Source organism: Lepidothrix coronata, unplaced genomic scaffold (genome assembly GCF_001604755.1).
Source record: "Lepidothrix coronata isolate B3197 unplaced genomic scaffold, Lepidothrix_coronata-1.0 Scaffold151, whole genome shotgun sequence".
Taxonomy (NCBI): domain Eukaryota; kingdom Metazoa; phylum Chordata; class Aves; order Passeriformes; family Pipridae; genus Lepidothrix; species Lepidothrix coronata.
The window spans coordinates 1745367-1763257 of record NW_016690331.1 but is presented as its reverse complement, the minus strand read 5'-3'; the positions used below and the strand labels follow the sequence as shown (position 1 = coordinate 1763257).

Here is a 17891-nt window from a genome sequence, read left to right as displayed (position 1 = left end):
CAAGTTAATATTATAAAAATCAAAAACTCACGAATCAATAAGTCAATAATAAAAAAGGGGAGAGAATTGTGATATATAAATAATTGTGATTCATGAAACAAATGGGTGATTACATCAAAATAAAACAAACGCATTGTAAAACTTAATTACACCCCCATAAAGAAATAAAACAGACCCTTACAAGGTCAAGAGGCCTAAAACCTCCTTACTATCCTAATAAAATATAGTAGAACTTTAAATCTTTTAGGTGCCTGTTCGTCCAAGAATACATCAATTATGGCTGGTTGGAGCGATAACCATTTAGCTTTAGCTGTAAGAAAACCCATATATTAAATACTTAGCAAAAACCTGTAGAATGTATAGGTATATGATATAATTAATATGCATGAAGTAGCTAAGATAAATACTAAATGTACCCTGTAGTAGGGGTGTGCAGAATTGGGAAACTGGTCCCATTTCTGTCACCCAGTTGGCTGCTTTGCTTTTACCATATAATAAACTATTATTCAAAACTTATAGAAACTTGAGACTTTGTTTTATCACAGGAACCCAGTTAATCCCTCCTTTCCACCCCATTAGAGCTTAGCAATGTTTATACAAATACCGAAACCTCTTCCACACTACAGGTTTTGCCAAACTGAAGTGGCTGTGATAAACTGCTTTTCTGGGTCCTGGTTTCAGAAGAGTGGTTGAAATCCAAGCTGAGAAAACATATAACCACCACCCTATTAATTAAGAGGTACAAAAGTCTGCCAGTGTCCCTCTGCACACAGGCTCACTTTGACAGAACAGGCCAGTTTTGTGTCCTTACCTTAACCTTAGTACAAGGCTGATGGGGACTTTTGTGTCTTCCTGTACCGAAGCTGCAGCAGCTGCAGGTGGGGCCTGCAATAGAATTACATCATTTTAAAGCAGATTAACAATTCCTGGCTCTGGTTTTAAAACTAGAGATAACCTTGATCAACTACAGATAAAATAAAAGTTTAACTTGCTGTTGGAATCACTACAGTGAAAATAAAGACGGACTAATGAAACAAGAGAACTTCACACAAATAGTATCCAAGGAGGGTCTCTGCAGTAGTCCTGAAAAGAACAAAAGCTACACAACTTTGAGAAATGACAAAAGGGCAGGAGACTACAGAAGTTCTAATTGTAAAAAGATTGCTTTGCATTAAAACTTAAAGCTTTTGGTTATTCAAGACCTCCTGTGTTTTAAACCCTGCCCCAAACATCTGATTTAAAAACCTGACATAATTGTGAAGAGTACCTAGGAAACAATTTAATTGCCAGATTAGCATAACTCTCAGTTACTTTTTTTTGTGAAATCAAAGCCTTTAAGAGCATTCAGCAGCAATTTTATAGCTGCCTATTCTCACTTCTAAATTACATCCGAATAATTACATTTGGAATGTGTAATCAAAGCATTTTATATTGGCCAGCAGCAGTAGGAAAGATCCAGGAGTTGCCCGTCTTTACAGCACTTATGACAGTTCCAGTAAAGGACTAATTGTTAATCAACATCCACCAAAAAAGTGAAACAAAACAGAGAAGGGTTGGTCACTCTCCCAACTGCACAAGTCACCTGCACACGCTGAGGCAGGGATTTTACAACGGCAGTAACAAGACAGACACAACACCAGGCTGATAATTTAAGCACAGAAGTCTTGACCAAGTTTTTTTCATCTAGATCACTTGCTTTTTCATGAGAGGAAGAAAAAATAACCCTTTGTTTAAGACAAGTATTTTACTCCATGGTGCTCTTGGGCCAGCAATGCAGCTCAGGGCTTCTGATCACAACCTGGTTTCTGTTGAAGCTTTATCAGGTCAGTGAAAACAAACAAGGGTTCGTGGAGAAGCCCAGAGCTCTGCAAAACAGTAACCAGCAAGCAACAAGAATCAGAGGAGCCATAAAGAATAACACACTGACATAAAGAGCTGTAAAGAACATATTGACAATAAAGAGGTATAAAAAAAGCATAGTGACACTAAGAGCTATAAAGAAGAACTCACTGACACAAGTTAATGAAGTTTATCTTAGGACAAGCTACCAACAAACAAGCTATTGGGCACCAGTGGCAGGGAGGAAGCCACACTGCTAGTGCAAACCAAAACACTGTCACCGAGACCACCACTGCTGCTTCACTTTACTCAGAGTCCCAGCCTTCACTGCTGTTGGTGTTTCAACTGCTGCATAAAATTCAGGGATTAAACACTGGACTTTTTTGAAGACATCTGAAGGGTTTAATTTAAGTATTAAAGCTTGGCTTTAACAGAATGTGTCAGACCACAACTCCACTGTTTTTGTGTAATGACTAATGGATTGTCTTTAATGTTTGTAATCAGGAACACAGAATCACAGAGTGGTTTGGGTTAAAAGGGACCTTGAATATCATTTAGTTCCAACCCCTCTGCCAGGGGCAGGGACACCTTCCAACAGACCAGGCTGCTCCAAGCCCAAACCCCATCCAATTAGGTCGTGAACAATTCCAGGGATATGGAGTCCACAACCTCTCTGGGCAACCTGTGCCAGTGCCTCACCACCCTCACAGTACAGAATTTCTTCCTAACAGATCTGACTGCAGTGATATATGGCACTTTCTACATTCTTTAAAATAAAGTTAATGAAACACAGGAAGAAGTAAGTCTAAGATTTATTTTTCAAAGCAGCACTGTCAAGTCTCTTCTCTTTGGGTCTGCCAAAGGCTGATGGTGTCCCCCCCAGCAGTGACAGGCTCTCCCCACAAGAAATGAACAAACAACTCCAACAAATATGAACATCAGTGTCTTTTATAAAATGTGTGCCATCACTCAGGAGCCAAGCAAGCTCTGCAGTGCTTTACTCCAGCAAACCACAAGATATGTTCTAAGTGTCTCAGAAATTATTTGGGTTGGCCATTTTTCTCTGACCAATTTGGAGAAGTGAGGTCCTAGTTTCTCCCTCACTTTTCTCTCCACTTTTACCCACAGGTGCCAGTGGTGTTGAGACACAGAGTCTGTTTGTGCTTCACCTTAAATACCAGGAACAAGCAGCTTCCACTTAAATGAGACTATCTTTTTTTCTTCCCTTTGACCTTGCCTCAAGCCAGAGTCTACTCCCTGAACAGCATAAAAAGTCACTGCTTACCCACAGAAGAATAATGAAAAACTGCCACACCTACACTGACCATCTTCCTTTTGCAAGCACCAGCTGTCCTTGTGCAGAAACTGCAGCACTAAATCAACTTCAGACAAGAAACTTCCATGGCTTTAGATCATTCTAGCATGTCTGGAACAGAACAGCTAAGTGCACCTGAAAGCTGGTAGGAAGGGCTTTTGCTCTTACCTGGGCTGCTGCTGGGGCTGCTGCTGCTGGGGCTGCTGCTGGAGCTGCTGCTGGGGCTGCTGCTGGGGCTGCTGGAGGAGCCTGACTAGGTGGAGGTACAGCAGTTTGAGGTTGTGCAGGTGCTTGTCCTGCAGCCTGAGGTAGTTGAGTAGGTGCCTGTGCTGGAGCATTGAGTGAAGGACCTGGAGGCTCAGCTGACGGAAAGAGCTGCAAGTAAAAAGGAGTTTTAACGAGAAAAGGAACTCAAGAGTTCTGACTCAAGCACCAGCTTTCCCAGAAATGCTTGTTCACCACATAAATCACTTAGAGAAGTTCAATGCCAGGGGCATTCCCAGGACTCCAGGATGCTAATGCTGATCCCAAGCTGGTGTTCAAGGGGTTTAATGTGTCCTGACATTTGCAAGTTTTACCCATCTGTAAAGAAGGATAAGAAACCAAGATACCAGCATGAGCATGGATCTTGGACAAAAATTACACTCTGTGGCAAGGCTGAATGCACACAGATCATATCCCAGGTTGGATGAGAGCACCCTATCCTCCAGTTTCCCTCTTTCTCGGAATCCGAGTCCTACTTACAGTTCCAAGCAGCCATGCTGTCACAGCAGAAAAACCCTGCTTTGACTTGTCTTTCCCTTCAGAGAACAAAACCTAGCAAAGCAGTAAGATAACTATCGACAACTGATCCATTCAGAAAAGTCAGAGTCAGAGCAATCTGGATATTCAATGAAAAGTGAATTCAGCGTTCTTCAAAACACACCAGACAAGGTTTAGGATTGGACTTTTATTAAAGTCAACCTCTTGGGGGAAAAAAATAAATTAAAAAAAATTAATTTGAGGGTGGGGAAAAGAGGTAAATGAAAGTTCAATCTTTTTTATCTCTGGTTATTCAGAACAGAGAAAACGATTTTGGCACTGGAGCCAAAGAACTGTCAGCTTGCTGGCACTTCAGTGTGCCCTTCAGTTTACTCTGATGGGTTGTAGGAAATATAAATCACCTTGATTGTTGAAAACTTTGGCAGGAGACCTCCAAATCACAATATATATTAAAGGATGCATTACAATGGAAAAATTCATCCCAAAGGGATTCTGGTTTTCAGCTTTTTCTTTGAATTTAGAATTTATGTCAAATTACAGTGCCAGAACTATAGTGTTTCTTAAGATCTTCCTCTATAAACATTTCTGGGAAACGAAGGAAGAACAGGAGAGCCCAACCCAAGATGAATTTCTAGGAGACAGCTCTGTTTATCTTTCCACACAGGTAGGGAAAAGACAGACATAGCACAGTCTCTGGAAGATAAGCAGTCCCTATCACTGAGAGATAAGATATACCAACATTCCTAATGCAAGAAACAGTTCAGAACTGAAGGAAGACTACAAACTGCAACTGAAGCCTTGTTTGCTATCAAATATCACCACAGATTCCTTTCACAGTTCTGAGCAGATTCTGAGTTCTCTGGTTCCAAACTAGAGAATTTGACTATGCAAACCAGAAATCTCAAAGTTGTGTTCTGTTGAGTTTGTGTTGGGTTTTTTTAAAAGAAGAAATGGAAACATAGCTGTTTTGCTTTAATTATTCTTGTGACCAATTCATTACCTTAAAATATACAGACTTTTGCCATAGCAAATAAAGTAGACAAGACATACACCAAACTCCAGGAAGAGCTCTTGGCATTACACAGCCAAGAATTCCTTTTATGGGGAGCTCTTCAAACAGAGCTCAGCTAGATACACTAGCTTCTACTTCACACAATATTGCTTTCAGAGGCTAATAAAGCATGTTCCTAGAAACAACAGCAATAACTAGGAGTCATCTTTTCAGGAAGCCACTGTCTATTCAACTTACCTCGGAATTCTGTACAGGTTCTTTCACTCTGGGAGACTGAAAAACAGAGAAAAAGCTGTCAGTGCTTCAATGAAAGTGAAACCTATTGACCAGGACTTGTGAGAACCATACTGACTGTGAGAAACCTATGTAACTGTTTTGGATTAAATATGTGTATTAGCAAGCACAACAAAAGGAATATCACACAATTTGTTGTGATGTTGTACCAACCAGAAACACAATCAATGTTTCAGAATTTGCAATTGATATTTCCACATTGGCACATGACACCCTAAGCTGCTATCATTGTTACCCATTAGCAAAATCCAGGACTCTGGAAGATCACTCAGATTGGATCAAATTACTTATGCACCAAGATGGCAAAATCCATTTTAAGCTACCCAAGCCTGGCAGAAAACGATAAGTCACACAAATCTGCCTGGCAGAATTCTGCTAGAAAACAAATCCTCTTTGTATACTTAGAGAAGTAGTTTGCAAACCAAGTTCCTTAAAACATATAAAACCTTTGTGGGGTGGGAGGGGAGAATCAGCCTTGGTTATGCTGCTTTACAGAAGGAAATCCCTGGACTGCTCTCCCTGCCCTTGGACTCTACATTATGCTGTAGCTCTTTGTGAGAGAAAGCAGAGAACTGACAGGTGTACAGAGTTCAGCAGTGAAACAAAGAGATCAGTGGAACAAAGGAGAAAGTGCAGTCAGAGTAATGTGACCAACCTTTGCTTATCAGTAAAACAAAGATAACAGCATTAGCTGTTTCACATGAGCAGAAAGGAATTGCCAAGCAGGGAAGCTCTGCAATTAAGAGAAGCTTAGGCTTCCAACAGGTCCAATTATTATATGGAGATACGTAGGATGGTTTGGTCCATGCTGGAATTAATAAAATAGGTGTTCCTTTCTCCACACAATGGTCTAACAGACAGGTTGCTATTTGGACAGTAGAAGCTCAGCAGCATAACATTAAGCCTCATCATGCCACTATCCTGAGCCAGTCTATGCAAAGCCACTACCTCACCAAGTGCAGATCAGAGCAATCTGTAACATATTACTCGGAAGCTTCTCATGAGAAAAGGTTAAAAAGTCTTATTCTCAGAACAGTAAATTGCGAAAAGCCCTCTGGACAGGAGGAGAAGGAACATTTCCCTCACAATGACTGTGTGCAGGCAGTGTCAGGAAAAAAGTCATGCAGCTGGAAAGGTAAAGCCTGAAATCCATCTCAGTGTGCTCAGCCTTCGCTTGACAGTTACCAGGCAAGATGAAAAACGTGGCATTGCTCCCGGAGAAACAGTCATGCTCCACATCTGCAGGCCACAGCTGCTGCGCTTTTCTTTCAGGCACAAAGCTCATATCCAAGAGTACCTGGATGCCTCAAGGAATTACGTAAAAGGAACTTGTCTGAGAGATCACAGTGTGCTAAACACTGTACAGACGAGTAAGGAAACACAGGCTCTGTCCCTCAGCTGACAGCTAACCCACATAAATGACAACCAGAAATGTTGAGAGCTGGTTGAACATGAGCCAGCATGTGCCCAGGTGGCCAAGAAAGCCAATGGTACGTGGCCTGTGTCACCAATAGTGTGTCCAGCAGGATCAGGGCAGTGGTTGTCCCCTGTGCTGGGCACTGATGAGTCTGCACCTTGACTCCTGTGTTCAGTTTTGGGCCTCTCACTAGAAGAAGGACAGTGAGGTGCTGGAGCAGGTCCAAAGAAGGGCAACAGAGCTAGGGAAGGGTCTGGAACACATGTCCTATGAGAAACAGCTGAGGGAGCTGGGGGTGTTTAGCCTGGAGAAAAGGAGTGTCAGAAGAGACTTTATTGTTCTCTACAACTGCCTGAAAGGAGGTTGTAGCCAGGTGGGGGTCAGTCTCTCCCAGGTAACAAGAGATAACACAAAGGAAATGGCCTCAAATTACACCAAGGAATGTTTAAATTGGCTGTTAGGAAACATTTTTTCACTGATAAGGTGGCCAGACATTGAGACAGGCTGCCATGGGAAGTGGTAGAGTCACCATCCCTGGAAGCGTTCAGAAAACATGTAGATGTGGCACTTGGGGACAGAGTTTAGAGGTGAACATGGTGGTTCTGCGTGAACAGTTGGACTTGACAACCCTGGAGGTCTTTCTCAACCTTAACAACTCTACGATTTTATGAAAAACATGGACAGGAAGAAAACAGGACAAACATTAAAAGGCACGAATAGGATGACTTGAGGGGTTAGTTCTAACTAATTTTTGCTTGTGTAATCAATGATGTGAGTAAGCAGTGATATGTGACCACACAACTCACCAGTGCACAGATTTATTGGGCAAAAGAACGTGAACGATTTAAGAGCCTGGAGAACACAACTGCTTTAATTTGCTTTAATTTGAATTCAAGGTTTTAAATGCAGAGAGGAAGTTCAGTAAGTCTTTATATCCAAAAGGTAATGCTGAGCCAACAAGTCACCATATTTAATGAATTGAAGAGATACTTCTGGGTCTGAGTATAATAAATATTTGTCTGCTTTCAGGTGCAGACCTAGCAAGAGACTTGTAAAATGCATGTTTGTACACATTAAATTCACCCTATTTTTTCTGTAAAGTGGAAACAAGTAAAAAATACAAACACTTTTCATTAATGTAGATGCTTTTATGAACGTTAATACTTCAGTATTTTGGCAAGTTAAGTCAGTCTGCAAGGCCTCACTTTAAGGCTGACAGCTATAAAATAGAGGTACAGATGGAATCACAGAATCACAAAATCGTTTGAGTTGGAAAAGACCTTTAAAGAGCATCTACTCCACCCCCATTGCAATGGGCAGGAATAAAAGGTGACACCTAGTTAACACAAGTTATTCTATCCAACAACTTAGGTAAAATTGCAGAGGGATTTACAGACAGGAGGAATTTACACCCTGTGTTTGAAATACAGCCAAAAACACAGGATAAGCACTAGTCCTCAATAGCACCACCATATTCATGGCAAAAATCGGAAGTTTGTATACAAGTCTTAGAACTGCTTGAAAAGGGATCAAATTCAAGTACCCAGGCAGACATGCAGTGAGGTTGAAGATGCCACGGTGTCCTTCCTGATATCCTTGAACATATGGGTTTCCCAAAGTTCTGTGGTATATATACATGGGGTGCCTTCAGAATCTACATTCAGGTAACTCAATTAAGACCTCCTACACCAACACCCCCCTAAAGGATTCCTGAACAGGAGACCTACAAGTAAAAAGGCCAAGCACAGCCCAAATTAGAGCAACCAGAACAGACAGCAGCACAAGGAAATATGCCAAAGCATCAAGAAAAAACTGGTTTGTAAAGGAGCTTGTAAACATGTGTGTCAATCTGCTTCTTTCTGCCTAAGAGGAATGAAACAAGTACTGTTCAAAACACAGTAAACAGGGTTAAGTCACAGTACCCTGAGCTTAGAGACAAGATACAACAAGTTCTAAGTAATCTCTTAAAGAGAATTAGGGTCTCTTACAATATTGACTCCTAAAATTGGATCATATTTAAACCTACAAAAGGAATTTAGAAGAATTCAGCTTATAAAGCACCAAAGCAGTAGCCACCTGGTACCAAGATCTTCCTTGACTGTGTAATATGAAGCTGGACACAGTAAGTTCTTTAAAAAGTCACGATAATTGTTGTCACAAAGAATGGAATTACAGTAGTGGTTTTTAAAAACCCAAGTATTTCAAAAGATGCTAAAAAGATGCAAAACCCTGCATTTAATATTTAAGTGCCTATTCAAAACAGTAGCAGAAGGAAGACTAATGTAAGAGAAATTAAAAAATTTTTAAAGGAATAAATGCTTCAAACCAGTACTGGGGGCTTTTTTCTCTTTCACACTGAAAAGCTTCCTCTAAAGATCCTTCACTGTCTCACTAATTCAATTACAGGATGATTAAAACACAGGGTTTACTTCACGCCACCTGCTGTAATGAAAAGGGACCAGGCAAACCATTAGAAGCAAAACCCACACTTCTGACTGCTGGGGGAAGACAGCCTGAAAATTCATTGCAATCTTTTAGCTGATCATTATGCATTACTCCTCTGTGCTCCTGGGGATTAGTCTGGGTTTGAGGGGCTTTGTGCATGTGTTGGGAGAGGGGAAAGTGGTGATTTTTTGAGTATTTTCAAGTGCTGGACCAATCACTCCTGTGACTTCAGGGATGCTGTAAGGTTTTCTACCAGGACTAATCGATCTCGGTGTAACTGAGGGGATGGAACCTTGTGTGTCATAAGCACAGGACCTATTGATTTTAGCTCCATCCTGGAGAGGGCAGCAGGACAAAACCTCTCCTGATATTTCCAGAAGAAAGCATCTCAAATAGTCAGCACCCTTAAAGGGAATATCTTGGCTCCAGTGAATTAGTATGCTGAGCTGGGAGCAGAGCAATGTGGGAATGCACATTTCCAATTACGCTGAACATCCCTGGATGAGACCAGCTGTGCCCCACAACGATGACAGAAAAGATCAATACAATTTCTTCAACCTTCAGTCTTTCTCTGCTTCAGCTGCAAACTCCACGGCAGGGATTATAATTTGCTGTGTATCACACTTCAGACCACGTGCTTCCCAAATATATTTAGACGTACTACAAGTGGAAAACAAAACAGAGGCAGTGAAGTTTGAGGACTCACCCTGAGCTGTGAAATTGCTGCTCTGCCTTCCTCACTTTCTTCATCTAGTTCATCATCACTCCATTCCCAGCCACCATCTTCAGTCTTATGAAGACGCCCACTGGAGCCTGGGACCCTCCGGACCTGCTCAGAACAAAGACAGAGAGCTTGTACCAAACAAACAGTTTCTACAGTTGGTCTTTTTTTAGGAGGTACAGCACCAGAGCATCTTCAGGTTGCATCACCTGCCAGGGTACCTGAGTATTTTATTGAAATGTCTAGTTTTGTATCTAGAAAATGCTGTACTACACTAATTATCATTAAAAATGTGAACACAAACCTAAAATACTAGTACAACAGCAACAGCAAGAGCCCGGGAGGTTTTCAGTACCTTTTTGGATCTTTCAGTGATTGTTGGTGCTCTCTGCAACATCTTCTCTTGCAAAAATTCTTTATTCTGCAAAAGAAAAAAATACCAAACATTTGCTTTGCTGAAAATGCCCTTTGATTCCTTCAGTGTCTCTGATAAAGTAACTGTTAAGCTATTTCTAGCAGAAAGTGGTTCATGTGTTTCACCCCCATACTAACCACTTCCTTACTCTCAACTACCGTCTATGAAGTTTCATCCTAAATACCTTTTCAGGTAGCAGTGACACTTTCCCTTTGCAAAGTGATATGGAATTAACAACTGAGGAGTTGGATATTATTATGATTTACTGGCAAACACACTTATTATACTGTAGCATCTGACACCCTGCTGAGGCATTTGGCATTCTTCCACCAGCAGATACTACACCACCTGGATCCAACCCCTTTGCTTTATCTTACTCCTAAATTTATGCCTGTCCAACTGTCAAAGGCAAATCTCAGATGTCAGGCAGGCTGGGATGCAGGAATCCCTTTATGCTGGAGTAATAAGATCGAGGAATTAGGGCAGCAACATTGAAAGTGAATGAAAAAACATACAGCATTTACGTTTAGAGAGGAAGTAAATGCAGTGATCATGACAGAATAAATATTGGGAAACTGCTGTGATGCTTTATTGTATTAAATTTCCTCTTCAGCAAGATGCTCCAGACTGGAATGTGGGCTCCTGGTAGTATAATTTTCTGACTGCTGGACTGCAGGGCCAAACTTCAGGATGGAGAGGAGGTGGGAGAAGCCAGGTAGGGACCGTGGCATTGGCACTGGGATTTAGCTGGGTATTCCACAGCACACGAGTGAGGATGGAAAGCCCTGTTGTCTCTGGCCATGCAGTGCTGCTCCCAGAACTCCCCTGCAATGGTTGCTTGCAGGCAGGATGGGGAGTCTCAAGACACATGCTGTCATTCCTGATAAGTGGCTCTCAGCATTATCAAACCATACTTTCACATAACATAAACTGCATTTAAATATATGACTCAATATAGATGTGTAGAAGTTGGATTCTTCAGCCCTCAAGTTCCAGCTGTCAGCTTGGCAGTGGCTGATGTATGACAGTAATTTAACCCTAAGTGTGAACTGGAACACGTTTTCACTTCAGATGCCAGGTTAAGTATTGCCTCATTTGCAATAATGTTAATTTTCTATCACCACACGTGCTAATATGTTATTCTATGGCAGCTTAATGAAAGCACAAAGGAGATTTAACACACAATGAAGTGTAAAGTGATCCAGAACTCGCATAACAAAACAGAGAAAGGTCAGCAATGTGTAAGCCATCTTGTCACTTTGGACACCAAGTGTGCATCCAGCATACAGATGCCTAAAATCCCACCACAGACAGTGAAAACCCAGTTAATATTGTCAAGAGCCCAGACATCAATTAAACATGCCCTAAAGCAAACTGCTACATTTCATAAACTGGATCAATCTCTAGACTTCCTTAGTTCACAGAATTATCAAATCACAGAATACCCTGAGGTTGAAGGGACAGGCAGGGATCATCAGCTCCTGGCCCTGCATAGGACAGCCCCAAGAATCCTTCCACGTGCCTGAGAGTGTTGTCCAAACACTTCTTGCCCTCTGTCAGGCTTGGTGCCATGACCACTGGCACGGGGAGCCTGTTCCAATGTCCAGCCACCCTCTGGGTGAAGAACCTTTTTCCTAATATCCAACCTAAACCTCCCCTGATGCAGCTCCATGCTCTTCCCTCGGGTCCTGCCACTGGTCACTAAAGAGATCAGTGCCCACCTCTCCACCTTCTCTCATGAGGAGGAAGTGCAACCTTCCCTTGGTTGCACCTGTTGGATTTCTGTCAGCTTTAATAGAACATCCAGTTCCTGAACAGCTATCTGGATTGGCCACTTCCATTTAAGCATCTTAATCTGGGAAAACTACTTTGATTAATTGGTGATGCAGCCGTGCTATCCCAAGCATCGAATCTCTTTTTGACAGTTTAATCTGTATTCTGCTACAAACCCTGTGCATTTTGATCACAAACATGCCACAGAAAAAATAAGGAAACAGAAAATATTTCCTCAGGCCCATGAAAATACAAATTCTCCCTTGTATTATTCCTGTCTCCCTCAATAAGACCCTGCACATTGCATATGCAGTAATCTCCAGGCAGTAATTACATAATGCTTGCTGGCAGTTCACTTCAAGGCTAGAAATGGGAGTTTCCTACTGTTTTGTATCACAGGATCCTCACTTTCCATATGGCAACACAGGGTGAAATAGATTTAGGTAGTCCTGGCACAGTGGGCCTCATTCACCCCTTTGCATACAGACTAATTATAGAGTTTATTAAAATATAAGTTACACTCGCTGCCACAGAGACCTTTATGGTTGGACAGGCAGCCAGAATGGAACCATTACAAGAGAAGAACAAAACCAAAAGGCACACTGAAAGACATTTAAATGCTGAAGAATTTCTAGATAATTTCTCTAATGACAGCACACACAGGAGGTACAGAAGGGGGGTTTCATTCTGTTCCTTCACAATGACCCATTCAACTCACTCAGCTATGCTGGCCCCGAGTGAAATAGCCCACACTCTTGCCAATAAAGCTGTCACCACACCTATCATGCTTCTGAAAAGTCCTCTCCACAGATCAGTTTAGGAAGTGTGTCCTTACCTTTGCTTTCGTGAAAAATTTGTGTCTTAAGAGTTCTGCTGCTGTGGGTCTGTCAATAAAAACAGATGCAGAAAAGACAATTATAAGTGCTCCCTTTCAACACAACGGTCTTCCAGGTTGCTGTAGCTTCTTGTAACATGGCATCTCTTAAGGGCATCAGCTTCTCCTGCACAATTCCCTAAAAATTAGTCAATGCATTCCAAGTGAATTTTATAACACCAGCAGTCTTTTAAACACTCAGTGTATTCTGACCAAAGCCTATTCTGTTCCAAAGCAATTAGTTACTTGGGGCTGGGGGGGGAGAAATTGCCCCCTTTTTGATGCTGAGCTTGAGACTCTTAGTTAAGAACAGGATCACAGGAACAATTTGCTCAAAATTGAAATCACAGAATCATCACCTACCACAGGAGTGCAGCACTCACTGTGTGTGAGTAACAGCTATTTCAGAGATACTTGATTAAATGTGTGTAATTAGTTCTATTAAACACAGGCAGGATGATCAATCTTTGTCTATTGGAACAGGCACAATTACAAACTATTTTCTCCTTTAAGTCAAACTTTGGAATAAATACTGGAAAGTAAGAGACACCCCTTGGTCAGTTTAGGAGGAGTTTTCTAAAGACTCAAGCCCGAATGAGAAAGTAGCAGCTTAGAGCATTTCCCACACTGCAAACGGTGCTTAAACAGTAACAGAGTTTAATGAGTAACTTGTAAAGGCCATTCATCTCAGGGTTTATTTCATCTCAGACTACTCTAACAAAAAACATTCACCTTATAGCAAGGGAGTCCCTAAAATTATTAAACAGCAACTGCACTAAATTCTCCTCTTTGAGAACTCATGGAATATGCCTCCTGCTCCCAGAGTCGGGATGATGCCAGTGGCTGTTAGTGGTGCTTGGGGAGAGAGAAGGGGTGTGCCACGATCCAGAGTGATTATGTATAATCTGATCAGCACACATCCTAACCTGCAGGGATAGGATATGCTTTAGAAAGGTGAAAAAAATATCATGCTGTGAAAAAGCCCCAGCTATCAGCATTTTTATCAAGCACTCCACTGGATTCATTAAGCATTTGAAGTGCATCACAGGATGCGTGAGAAGCCTGTGCTCCTGGATCTGACACAAGAGGGAACTGAAAAATGTCTTCATTATTATTATTATTTTATGAAAGCGCTTTTTCCTTTCCAGAATTAAGTTTGCTTACTGAGGAGGAAAAGGAGGGGGCAAAAAGAAACCCTAAGAGGTATTAAAAACAACACAACACACACCCCCTCAGTACTATTTCCTACAAAGCTGAGTAGTCAAGATATTGTTCAAGGAAGGCTGAAAGTGTCATCAGGTCACTTAAGCAATCTGCATTGATGAAAACATGCTGGTAAAATTTGCCAGTGTTTGTCCTAATTTCTCCTCCAAACCAAATATTACTTGTAATTAAACAAGTCAAAACTACACTGAAAGCCTTCTTTGCACTGGCAAATTTTTAAAAAGTTCATTTACGCAGTTTTGTAAGTAAACACACATTGCCCAACCTGCAATTTCTAGTTTATAAATACAGAGCAGTTTTGACTGGGAACAAAACATGAACTGCAGTCACCTGCTGGAGGTGGCAAGGGGAGAACAGCCCTGCCCACACAGTGGACTGGGATGCACTCTCATTAACCCAAATGGGGGATGTGTGCCCTGGCCAGGCACCATGCCAGACATTTATCCACAAAAATAAGGACAGCCAAGAGAATTTCTTGCCACACAGCAAGATTGCTGTGTTCATTGTGACTGAAAGGCTGGAGGGGCAGAGAGTGCATCAACTTCAAAAAAATAGGGACTACAATGAGGTTTGTGAGTTTGTTGGGTTTTTTATAAAATTTATTTTGGTGTCACCTGTTCTTACCTTTTTTCAGGGTCTTTTTGTAGGCACGATGAAATCATCTTCCTAAATGATTTCCCATACTTCTTCAGCATCTCCTTATCTTGCACACCAGTTTCCAAAGATGGGGGATCATTTTGTAGCGTCAGCATTAAAACCTGTAAGAATTATGTCTATTGGCAATGAGATTTTTCTTGGCCTTTGTTAGAGACAGATCTTGGGAAAAATGTATTTTTAGATAAGCATTTTCATCAAGCATCTGAGTCCACCAGGACGTGTTAGCAATTTAAGTTACTCTTTCCCATCCCATCTCCTGGCCCACAGGGGAGCCTGTGGGCCAAACACAAGGTTGGGATGTGATTTCAGGCCTGTTTAGTGTGATTAAAGGTGCAAGCAGAGCAGAACATCTACCAGCTTTCCTCCTTTGAGATGAGCAGTTGTGCAAGGCATTTGAATCAGTACACCTCCCTGCAGGTATTTCTTAGCTAGAAATCAAATTAATGTAAAGGCAGAAAGGCAACCTAAAAAAATACAAAGGTTTACTTCCATGTACCAGTGCAACAGCAGGTGAAGACATTTCTCACATAAGCACCCATCAAGCCAAACTGATTATTTCCTTCACATCACTTAGATATTCTGAAGGAAAGGAAGAAAATTACTCATTTCCATTTCCACTTGTCACCTACATACAGATGAATATCTATTTTTAGAAAAGGAAGCAGCACATAGCATATTTAAATAGCTTTCAACAGCTATATTGCTTAGGGCAGCAAAAGCCCATCAATCTAGCTGGAATTATACAGTCCATGACAGAATTCCCTGCTTTTTTCAGCACTCCTTGGAGGGTCACTTAATGCATGGGTAATTTTCCTACATAACAAAATTAATCTGCAGTGCAGTACGATTACATTCAATAAGTAAAAGACAGAAGTCTTCTTTGAAGGCTGCACAACTGGAACCCAAACCTAAAAGAACTGGGGACTCAATTCTATCTACCATATACAGAACATGATACTAAATAGGTGATGTTGGTATTCAAAGCTTCATCCCAGGCATTCAAACCACAATAAACAGAAGTACAACTTGCAGAAGCTGCTGAAAAACGCTACCAATAATCACAGCACAGAAGGAAATATCAATGAAAGCAGCAACAGCTAAACCAGCAACACATTTTCCTCAGCTCCTCCCTGCTCTGCCACAGTCTGTAGGAACTTTGATGGCATTTCTGAACCACTCAGCTACTCAACAGTCCCTACACAGACATGACAAGTCTTAAAATTAATTCTATAAGAGTTAAACCTGTGCAAAGTCCTGGCATTTAAAGGGATACATGGATGTGCCTGTTCTGAGTTGGGAGTTACTGGATTTCCAAACGCTACTGTAATTGTGGGGTGGGAGGGGATTCACCCAGGTCCTGAAGAGGTGACCCACAACTCATACAGCACTCCAGCAGGCAGGACTCAGAAAAGGAAAGTTTGTCCCATGGTATCATTGAATGATTTGGGTTGGAAGGGACTTCAAAGCTCATTTAATTCCAACCCCCCTGCCATGGGCAGGGACACCTTCTACTAGCCCAGGTTGCTTCAAGCTTCATCCGACCTGGCCTTGAACACTTCCAAGGATGTGGCATCCATAATTCCTCTGGGCAACCTGCTTCAGTGCCTCATTGCCCTCACAGGGAAGAATTTCTTCTTCACATCTAATCTAAATCTTTCCTCTTTTAGTTTAAAGCTGTTCTCCCTTGTCCTATCACTATCTGTCCATGTAAAAGTCCCTCTCCCAATGCCAAAAACAGAGAGACTTGGTACCCATAGGCTTCATATCCCAGGTAATTACTCTAACCATAAGGTATGGGGGTATCAAAAAGGGTCTCCAGCCCCTCGTGTTTGATCCAAGGGAGCATTCCTCCCAATAAGAGAAGCAAAGTGGCCTTCAAGAGGGTCAGCCAAAGGGGCTTAAAGTTTTGTGATTGAGACAAGGCCTCATCAGATATCACAAAGGAGGTAAGAAAAAAGATCTCAAAGCTCTGTAGACAGACAGGATGCTTCAGAATTCAACTGGTGAGTGTCAGTTCTTAACTTTAAGAGGTACCCTCCCCCGAAAGAGCAGCATGTTGGAAGTAACTCCTCGTTCCAGAGTCAGAAAATAGGGAAACTTAGCCAAACCATAAGGCACTCTGAAGTTCAAGATATTTGACAAAGATTTTTGAAGTGTCAGCAAAAAGCATTTCCTTCACTTCAACCTTAATAAAACACCAGTGTTGCCAACACCACACCATTTCACACTGATGTGGTACTTTGCACTGCACGACAAGACTGTGTCGGCGTTAAACAAAATTAGAAATTCTTTGGGATAACTGGGAACATGAGAGGTATCAAGAGAATTTCTGAGAGGTGTCAAGAAGGATTATCAGTGCAGGAAAAAGAATGGCTCGCCATCCTAGTGTCACTGGATGCCAGATAACACATTCTGGATCATTATTTATAGCCATAAAAACATCTGCTGCCTTCAGAGGTTCCAGGATTAAAACACGCAGCGTTTTCCTCAATAATGGTGAGACTCAGGATCTAAGTAAAAGCTGTGCAGTTTCAGGCAATGCTGATTAAGTGGCGTATTTTTAAAAGGTGACTTCAGATAAATCCAAGAACATCAGGATCCACAGGTGCAAGTTGAGAGGACAAACTCTTCTATACAACATGCCGGCCGAATTCTTGGAAACACCCACAGAACACACTGATGCTTTATCTTGCTCAAGTATTTGGAGACCTGCTCACCTTCATCGGGGGGTATTTATGGTAAGGAGCTGCCCCTGTAGCCAGCTCGATAGCAGTGATCCCAAAGCTCCAGATGTCTGCCTTGAAATCGTATCCTCTGACCTGAAAAATACGAAGAGGATGTTAGCCTGTGCCTCTTATTGTCCTACACTACAATCCCTTTCACCCTTTCCTTCCATTCCCCTCAAATTTGGAGAGATCAGCATTACAGAGATGGAAGGAAGGCTTTCTCCCTCCTCTCCCCCAGCTTCTTGTACCTCGAGGAGCTGTTTTAGAAGTGACAGTCTGAGGAAAATCGTGGTTGTGGACTGTACAACTAAGACAGCTCTGCTGTAAACCTCTACATGTGCAGAACATAAAGGGGCACTGCGTTAAACCAGGCTCTGACTTCTACACAAAGACACAGAGAGTCATTAAACAGCATAA

General features: G+C 41.8%; 1 protein-coding gene across 1 annotated transcript in view; it reads right to left on the bottom strand.

The window, feature by feature from the left end:
* OXSR1 (oxidative stress responsive 1) overlaps positions 1–17891 on the bottom strand; it is a 98759-nt gene that overhangs the window by 8274 nt on the left and 72594 nt on the right. The window contains exons 8-15 of the mRNA XM_017828668.1: positions 17466–17567; positions 14716–14849; positions 12829–12877; positions 10161–10226; positions 9791–9913; positions 5166–5201; positions 3323–3529; positions 812–885 (exon numbers count right to left, since the gene is read on the bottom strand). Coding sequence (XP_017684157.1) covers positions 812–885; positions 3323–3529; positions 5166–5201; positions 9791–9913; positions 10161–10226; positions 12829–12877; positions 14716–14849; positions 17466–17567 — 791 coding nt within the window. The remainder of the gene's footprint in view (positions 1–811; positions 886–3322; positions 3530–5165; positions 5202–9790; positions 9914–10160; positions 10227–12828; positions 12878–14715; positions 14850–17465; positions 17568–17891) is intronic.